The sequence below is a fragment of the Gavialis gangeticus genome, unplaced genomic scaffold (assembly GCF_001723915.1).
Source record: "Gavialis gangeticus isolate Ggan-Ray unplaced genomic scaffold, GavGan_comp1, whole genome shotgun sequence".
Taxonomy (NCBI): domain Eukaryota; kingdom Metazoa; phylum Chordata; order Crocodylia; family Gavialidae; genus Gavialis; species Gavialis gangeticus.
Genome location: NW_017728982.1, coordinates 1,072,200 through 1,081,255, shown reverse-complemented (window position 1 = coordinate 1,081,255; position 9,056 = coordinate 1,072,200). Strand labels below are relative to the sequence as shown.

General features: G+C 62.6%; 1 protein-coding gene across 1 annotated transcript in view; it reads right to left on the bottom strand.

Moving 5' to 3' along the window:
• Nucleotides 1-9,056, bottom strand: part of DSCAML1 (DS cell adhesion molecule like 1) — a gene marked incomplete at its 5' end in the record, with an annotated part of 193,076 nt that overhangs the window by 55,734 nt on the left and 128,286 nt on the right. Inside the window, 3 exons of the mRNA XM_019511756.1 lie at nt 3,302-3,598; nt 3,941-4,216; nt 6,584-6,862. Coding sequence (XP_019367301.1) covers nt 3,302-3,598; nt 3,941-4,216; nt 6,584-6,862 — 852 coding nt within the window. The remainder of the gene's footprint in view (nt 1-3,301; nt 3,599-3,940; nt 4,217-6,583; nt 6,863-9,056) is intronic.

The window sequence follows — 9,056 nt, the reverse complement described above, 5'->3', positions numbered from 1 at the left end:
GCGCAGCGACTCTGCCTTGCTCTCTCGAAAGGCAGTCCGCTGGCTTCCTGAATTCCTGCCATGCCACTAACGCGAATGTCACGTGCAGACGATTTTACTGACATTAAAATCTCGCTCTTCCTGTGTCTCCAGCTGGTGACTGAAGTTTTGCTCACCGGCATCTATCTGCCTTTCTGCTGGCTTAAGGATGAGAAGAGCTTGAATATTTGAATACCATGTCTCAGGCATCAGCAGCTCTTGTTTTCTCCTGGTTATCAGATGATGCCTGAGCAAGACAGCAAACTAATGCTCCAGTCTAGAGATCGGCTCCATCCTGGCTCCCAGCCTTAAGGGCATCGCGGGGCTCACGGTCTGCCGGGTATGCAGGATGAGCCGATGGAGCATGGGTTTCCTACCGCCTTGGCCTGTGGAGTGGCACGGAGGACAAAGGCATGTGGAGGCAGCGTCTAGCTTCCACTGTTTAATCCAATTCTCCCCTCTGCTGCCACCCACCTTTCCAAAAGGCACCCAGAGGAGATGTTACAATCTGGGGAGTTAATCTGGAAGCCTGGAAAACAGGAGCTGATCTGGGAAAGGTGCTTTTAGCTGCATCACATTTGGTTGAAGCCATTTGAATCATTTCAGAAGAGGTATCAGACATGAATTTAGCAATGGCCTCTCTGCCAGCTTCCCTCTGGCATCACTGAGCATGCAGGGCCCCCAGAGAAACGGCTTCAAAACCGGAGACTCTGTCCAAAGCAAGCACCAGATAAGCACAAAACCTCTAGCAAGCAGTTTCGGTGACAAAGTTCTCAGCTGAGCACTGAGCAGGAAAAGGGCCGAATACCTCCACACGTTGCTGGGAAGAGAAGCACTCGCATACGAAAAGAGCCATCACAAAGCCCATCCTGAATCAACTGCAGCATTGGTAACTACGTGGCCAGCTAATGCAGTCATGCGGCAGTTGTTCCCGGGACCGCAGGTGAGAACGGCTGATGCTTTGGTTCAGAAACCGGACAGGAATACTTTCCTGCCACTTCGGGAACGCACAGATGCTCGCGCCATTAGCGGAGATGGGTTTGGTTTGCTATTTACTGGCACGGAAGAAAATTTCAAAGTACAAAGCCATTTTGAATGGGAAAACGCAGATGCTTCGCTTCAAAAGCTTTGCAGTGAAACAGGGTCATGGGTGTGGGCTCCATACACCTACATGCTTTTTTTTTTGCTTGCTTTTCCAACCCCCGCGCACTGGTGAAACCAAACCTGCAGCATGTCCAGCGCTGCACAGTCTTTGTGCTTTGCCGAAGAAGGCTGCCCCGGGCCTGTCTCTACTGTACTAGCCAAGCAGCTCTGGCAGCTTGACCCACAGCCTGGGTTGTGAGGACTTGGGGACAGAGATGTCCAAGAGTAGAAACAAAGAGCTGGAAGGACGTAAACCACCCCCCTCCTTTGTGGACTCTTGGCCTGGGGTGAAGGATCTGCCCAATACCACGTGCAAGGCAAAGCCTGAAATATCTTATCCAGGGCTCTGCAGCTTGCACGAGAGGTAAACGCCCCGTCCTCATAGCCAACATGGCTAGTGGGTCTCACTGCCGGGAGATGAGCTTGCTCTAGATTAAGTGATAAATGGCTGCGAAATCCACACTCGGCTGGGATCCCAGCCAAAAAGCGCTGCCTGCGTTGCAAACCTGAGACACAGACAAACGTGGCCGTTCAGATCTGCTTCTGGGCAGATAAATGAACATCTCTGGGGCTGTGTCTAGCTTGCGCCTATGGAATGGGAAGCTTTAATTGGCCGTTATTAATGGGCAGTGGCTTATCCTGTGCCTTGTGTCTTAGATTTTGCCTGACACATCTCCACGTAACGCACAAAACCAGCCTTCCCCCCACCCCAAAACACTCGGAGTGATTCACCATTTTAGCAGACACGGAAAACACAGAGGTGACAAACCAGAGCGCAAAATCCAGCTCACCTTTCCCCAGTCAGCATGGGGCAGGGGGCTCGCCACTGCTCCTCCAACCTACCCCAGCCCCGGGGACACGGTGCGAGGAGGAACGGACAGGAGGCGCTGGGGGCAGGGGGGGTGCAGAGAGGGAGGGGAGCCTGACCTGCTGCGTGGGGACGCCTGGCCGAGCGGGCTCCCAATAGCCAGCTCTGGCCTGCACGCTTCAGCACGGCAGAGCTCTTCACTGAACCCAGCAGGACGAGGGCGCAGCAGGGAGAGCGCGCTGAGCTCGCCTCCGCGGGCCTGGCATCCCAGTGCCCGAGGGCACCGGTGGAAATTACATTGCTTCATTCTCCGCATGCAAGAGGGGTGGGAGGCCGTGGTCAAGGCAGAGGAAAGGCTCACGGGTCCTCCCGGCATGGACGGGGCTGCATCAGTGGTGCCGTGCCACCAACCGACCCCGCAGAGCCAGCCCACGAGCAACACAAGCAGCAGGGCCGGAAGCACGGCCGGCTCCGCGCCAGGGCGCTGCTGGGCAAGGATCTCGCCGCCCCTGCTCTGGCCCACGGAGCCAGGCTGGCAGACATCTGCTGCAAAGGCGTGTGAGCAGAACTGGGAGCGAGGAGGGATTTCCTTGCCCGCAGCCCGGCTGCACTCGGAGGAGGTGGAGGGAGGCTGGGAGCAGGGCGGAGGGTGCAGGGGGTGCCTGAGCCCCGCTGGCAGGACCGAACCGGGCGGCATGCGGCAAGGGAGTATGGGCCGGGCTGGGGAGAGCCCGCGCCGCCCACACGCTTGCAAACAAGAGGACTGAGGTGAAGCCAGGGCATCGGGGCCTGCCCTGCCCGGCACAGCCCCGGGGCAGCAGGGAGGCATGGGGCGCAGAGATGCACCGGCAGCACCCCCCACGAACGACGCAGCTTTGGGGACGGGGGCACGGCTCCGCTCCCTCCCCACCATGCGCTCCAAGCCCGGAGCACGCCACGCATGCTCGGCAGCAACCGCGTGGCCCACTCCCCCGTCTCAGGCCACAGCTCAGTCCCTCAGCAGCAGCGTCCATGGTCGTGTCCCTCCGGCATCGCAGCAGATGCCTACAGCCACCACAGCAAAGCCCCAGCCTTCCTGGGGTCCTGCCAAGCTTTGGCCTCGGCACTCGCGCCCTCGTGGCCGAGCTCCACGAGCTGCCCCGGCCCTGCCCTGCTGCGGAGCCGGGGGTGGCCGCGCTCCCCGAGGCGCGCGGGTGACGCGGAGCAGGGCAGGGGGTGGAGGGCAAAGCGCACGCGGCGGCAGCCCCCCGGGAAAGAGAGAGTCTAGCCGCACGCAGAACCGCACAGAAGCCCAGTAAAGTCCTATGCTGATATTTAAAAGTAGACAGGCACCTCTTACGTTTATTCGCGCTTGGTACTCGGCGCTGCCCACTGAGTTCCGCGCGGCGCAGCGGTACACCCCGCCGTCCTTGATCTGCGGGCTCGTCACGTTCATGTGGCTCACGGTGGTGCCGTCCGACATGGTGTACTGGTTGGTGCGGTGCCCGTTGTCCCGCTGGATCGGCTCGTCGTCCAGGGCCCAGGTGACGGTGGGCGGCGGGGCGCCCTTGGCGGCGCACATCAGCGAGAACGGCTCCCCGGGGTTCACCACTTTCTCGCTGAAGGAGGAGATGATCCGGGGGGTCCCGTCTAGGAGAGGCAGCCAGCGAGAGGGGCGTTAGGGCGGCACGGCGGGGGTGGACGTGCCACCGCGGCGGTTGGCTCTCCGGGGCCAGTCTCACAGCACAAGTAATCAGCCCGTGCGTGAGCATGCACAAAGCCCCAGGCTCCGTGGCTGTGCCCTGCCCTGCCGCAGCCCCGAGGGAGAAGGGGTGCTCTGCTCCCAGCCAGGCTGGCCGTGCCCAGGGAGAAGCTGGCTTTGCAGATGGGGAAGCCCGCGAGGAGCCTGTGAGCCGTGGGACGACCCAGGCAGATGCGCGGGGACCCCCGAGCCGCCCCCCTTGCCCTCCCCGCTCCCGGGGGCCGACTCACCCTCCAGCACAATGACGGAGAAGTCCTGCGCCGTCTGGGCCTTGCGAGTGGCGAAGCACTGGTAGGCGCCCGAGTGGCTCTTCTGGGCGGCGGTGATGAGGAGGGTCTCGTTGCTGATGCCCCGGATGGAGATGTAGTCGTCCACCACCACCAGGTCGGTGTTGCGGTACCAGCGGATGGCATACTCGGGGGAGCCGACCAGGGTGCAGGAGAGGATGACCGTGCTGCCGATGCCCGTCTTCAGCTTCTTCGGCGTGAGGGTCACGCGCAGAGGGTCTGTGCGACAGGGCGGGAGCGGATTAGCCACGCGCTCGGGGCCTGGGCAAAGAGCCTTGCAATGCAGCCCGGCTGGAGGGGGCTGCCCCGCGGACGTGCGGGGTGGGATCTGGCTCTCCGTGCTGCGTGGCAGCGAGGCCTCCCGCTTGCTGTCTGCGCTGCGTCTGGGCACCGCAGCCTCCCGCCGCCGCGCTGCTGTCGGGCACGTGGCAAGAGCCCCGTGGGTGGCATCACACACGGGGTCACATCACGTCTTCGCTAGCCCGGCTGGGCCCTAGGGTGCCAGGTTGCCTGCGGCCAGAGAACACGCGGGGGTGCAGGAGGGTCTCAGGGTCCTGACAGCCATGGTGCCATGACTCTGAGTTTCTTTGGAGAGGGGGAAAGGGACTTGGCCAGACACTGAAGCCAGAGCCCGGCTCACAGCCTGGCGGGCAGGTGGGTGGGGGTCCTGCAAGTAGCAGCATGGCGCAGGGGAGCCTGGGGAGCAGGGGCAGTGGCAAGGCGGGAGCACGGCTGTCACTGGCACACCTGTCAGATGCACTCCCAGCTCCACCAGCCCTGCGACTCCTCCGATTAGTGCAGTCCCTCTCCCCCTGCAGACTCGTGCGACTACCCGCGAAATGTCAGTGCACAATCAGCCAGGTGCCAGCCCCGGCTTCCCCCTCGGCAGCGAGCGCCTGCCCCCGATGTCACCCTCGTGCGCGGCAGGGGCAGCGCGCCCCCCTGCAGCCCCTTCCCCGGTGTATCGCTTTCTCTCCACCGCCCCAGGAGCCATCAGGCAGGGCGCGAGGAGGCGGCCGTGCTGGGAAGAAGACATCACAGCGGCTGGCACGCCAGGTGTGACAGGCCTGCTCGCCACAGCCGCAGCCGCCCCTCCGGAGCTGCTCACAGAGCACGCCAGCATTGCGTGCTCGGCTGCCCTGTACCAAGGCAGAGCCCCACGTGCCGGCACCCTGCGCTTGCTCGGGGCATGCCGGGCTCGGCACCTCCTGGGTCGCGCAGCACGGATGTCAGCAGAGCCCTTGTGCTCAGCTCCATGGCGGGCACGGAGCAAGCCATGCCCAGTTGCAAGAGGCACCAATGGGCTCTGCCAGCAGATTTCTCTGGAAATTTCCCCAGTTACAGCAGCAAGCCAGGAACCTCTGAAGAGCTGCCTGGCCAGACAGTACCTGCCTCTGCTCAGGATCAGACCGATCACCCTATCTGGGGTCAGGAGGGAATTCTACCCCTTGGTCAGACTGGTTTGGACCGGGAGGTTTTGCCTTTCTCTCTAGCAGAGGGCCTGGCCCTCTCCCTGGGATCTCTCGAGCATACTTTAACAACCTTTGCAGCACTTCAGCCACTGCGGCCCCCCCGCTTTCCCTGCGACAGGCTGCATTGCGTCAGGGTTGACCACGTGCTTTGCTAAGAGGTTAGACAACGGGTCTGTCTGGGATGGTTTGGACAGAGCCGATCCTGCTTCAGGCAGGGGGCTGCACTGGAGGTGACCTCCGGAGCGCCCTTCCCATCTCACTGCTCCTGGACTCTAGGATTTTGCTGCAGCAGAATAAAGTCCTTGCAGAGGCCCCACACGCTAGGCGTGTAGTGGGCTCTGGTACGTGATGCAGATCCAGCGAAATGCAAGCGGTGCTGGCAAGTCACAGGCTTGTCACCAGGCCAGTGCCCTGTGCCACCTCTGTTAGGCTCAGCCCTCCTCATGGCTTTGCTCGACGCCCTCGGGCCCGCACACCAGGGAGCAAGCCAACTGTACTGAAAGGACCTCTGGGCAGCCCTGTTTTGCAGTGAGCCCACGGCACACTAAGTCAGGACCTGGGATTTTGGAGACAGTGTCCAGGCTTAAGCACCATGTTATTGAGACCCAGACCCCACTGTGTGAGCACCAGGGTGTAACACTGGAGACTGCGCCAGCATCAGGGACGGGGAGTCTGGGCTCTGCTGCCTGGAAGCTTTTCCTAACACCAATGCTGAAAACCACCACCTCCCATGGCATTTAGACCTGTGCCTGCCCAGGAGAGCAGTGCATTTGCCGGTTGCTTGATATTGCAAGGGCTGGTTTCAAATGTCCGGTCCAAAGCGCCCTGCAGGGGCACAAACACCTGGGTGCGGACCCGAATGACTCCCTGCTCAGAAATGTGCGGTAAGAGAATGAGACGCGGGGCAGGTTCTGGCCCCTCCACAGCAGGAACGGGAGGAAATAAACTGAGCGCGGCTGGATGGAGTCTTTCCTCCCCGTGCACCTTCCCCAGATGTGCCCTCTCCCTCCTCCAGATGTGCACAGGAGGGCCTCGCTGCTGCTGCGTGCGCCCACACTTACTCAACTGGCACCGCCACCTCCGTCCCCGACCCCCGACCCCCGGCAGCTCTTACCGATGACTGAGAGGGTCCCGGTGACCTCAGCAGAGCCAAAGGTGTTGGTGACCTCGCAGATGTAGGTCCCGCTGTCCTCCACACGCATGTCACTGATGGTCAGCCCCGTGATGCGCTTGGTCCATCTGCTGTCTGCAGGCAGTGGGCGCCCATCCTTGATCCACCGGATGGCCGGGTTGGGGTACCCCGAAGCGATGCAGGGCAGCTCCACCAGCTGGCCTGTCCACACCTCCCTGGACTGGAAGCCATCTAGGATGGTAGGGATGGACTCTGCTGGGTCTAAGCGCAGAGAGGGAATGAGCTCACAGAAAGGGAGCGAGGGCGGATGCAACCTCCCCAGCCCGGCAGCGCGCTCCGGCCGGCACCCCTAGAACACGTGGGGGTGGACGCTGGGCACCAGGCTCCCTGCCAGGCCCGTGCCATCCTGGCACCCACACCACACTTGGGTGCGAGCTCCTCGGGAGCAGGCTCCACAACCTGTGGCAGTCTCTGCAGGACAGCGGCAGTGCCCTGTGGGGACAGGCCTGGGATGGCCAGCGCGTGGGAACAGGGGCAGGCTGGACACAGGCTGTTGCATCCCAGATGCCTGCTGCAGTCCTCCCCCAGGGCCCTGCCCTGAAGGTGCTGGGGCAGGCAGGAGGCCATGGACAAGCTCAGTGACAGAGAAGCACCCGGGCCGGGCCAGGCCAGGCCACAGCACGGCCGGCCGCCCTTCCTTGCAGGCCGACGGGGAGCTATACATCCCTGGAGCCGGCGGGATAAATAAACACAGCACTGCAGGAATGACTCAAGGTGACACCTAATTGGTGCAAAATACACAAATTCTGTGGCACATTTCAAAATTTACAAGCGAAAGGGCCCATCAGGCAGCCGGGAGAGGAGAAAATTAATCACCGAGTCTCAGGCGTGAAATTAAATTCCAAGGGAAGGAAGCCTCTGTCATCGCTCCCGAGCAGAAGCAAAACGCCGCGACATGTAAATAATGGCAGTGGCCGGGAGCGAGCGCGCCATGGCCGAGGGCACGGCACCGCAGCCACCCACGCCGCCAAGGGGGACAGGGACTGCGAGGCCTGGGCAGGGCCCTGCTCATGGGACAGGGCAATGCCCAGCCCTGTCCTTGGCACTCAGGCGGGGACATGCGCGGGGAAGCAGGCTGTTTCTGGTCACCTGTGGAAACCTCCCACCTCCCAGCTAGCCCGGCTCCGATGCCTTCCCCTGGGCCTCCTGAGCCCTGGACAGATGTTGCCAACAGCTGCCACACCGCCCACCCCTTTGGACTCCAGCTAGGCCCTCTCCCCGGGCTCCGCGACCTTGGGTGCAGCAGGTGGGCAAGCTGCTCTGGGAGAGCAACAGCACCGCTCAGCCCCGGCCACGGTGCAGGGTAGGAAAGCAGGGGCCGCTCATCCCCCATGATCTGATCCGCGCGACCCCCAAGGGCACTCGGCATTATCCCTGCACCAGCGCTGGGAAACAGAGCAAACCGGGATTATCGTGCCTGGCCCAAGGTCATGCAATCAGGCAGTGCCAGAGCCCAGGAGTCCTGGCTGCCAGGCCCTGTCACTCCTCATGTCCCGATCAAGGGGCCTGAGTCAACCCCATGGAGACGTGGGTGAGGACAGGGGCTGGCAGGGCTGCCCCTGGCTCTGTGGCCAGGCCCCACTCCAACTTGCGAGGACTTGTGACGTGGAAATAGTATCGAGGGAGTTCAGTCCATGCCACTACTAAGAAAACAGCAGCTGACGGACATAACCTGGCTGCTGTGCTCCCGGGGCAGGAGACCCAAGTGATGGCAGGGCAAGGAGCTCCTTCCCGAAAGGAGCCCGCCAACCCCTCCTCCCTCAGCCAGGCATGGATCTGGCCCCTGCAGCCCCAGAGCCCATGGTGGATGCTGCTGGCCCCAGGCAAGCCCAGGGTGCTGGGTCCACTTGGCACAGAGGTCAACCAAGGGCAGCACCCGCCGCATGGACAGGCTTTCCCAGCTCACCGCCCTGACCGCATCGCGTGGTTGCAGCTGAACAAGTGCCTCGTGCAGGGCATGACGGGACACGGCTCCATGCCCCGAGACCCCACTCCAGAGCAGAGAAACCCCCAGCCCCAGAGGCAAAAGGGAGAGCAGGGAAGCCCGCCAGGCTCTCTGTCCTGCCAGGCAGGGCTGTTCCTACCTTCACTGGCCCTGCTAGGGCTCCCTCTCTCCCAGCTGCTGTACCACTAGCCACAGCTTGCAGCACTGAGTGCAGCACCATCTCCCCATGACCAAACCCCAGCTCTGAGAGTGCGCAGGATGCGCAGACAATACCGCATGGGGCTGGGGCTGGGGCTGGGGCTGGGACCGGGGCAGCTGCCTTGAGCCCGTCGCTTCCCCGCTTGATGCTCACGCGCGTGGGCCCCAGGACCCCTCAGCTCTGTGCAGCGCCCGGGAGGGAAACGAGGAGAGAGACGGGACGGCTGCGAGGGGTAAGGTTCCTTCGGCGGC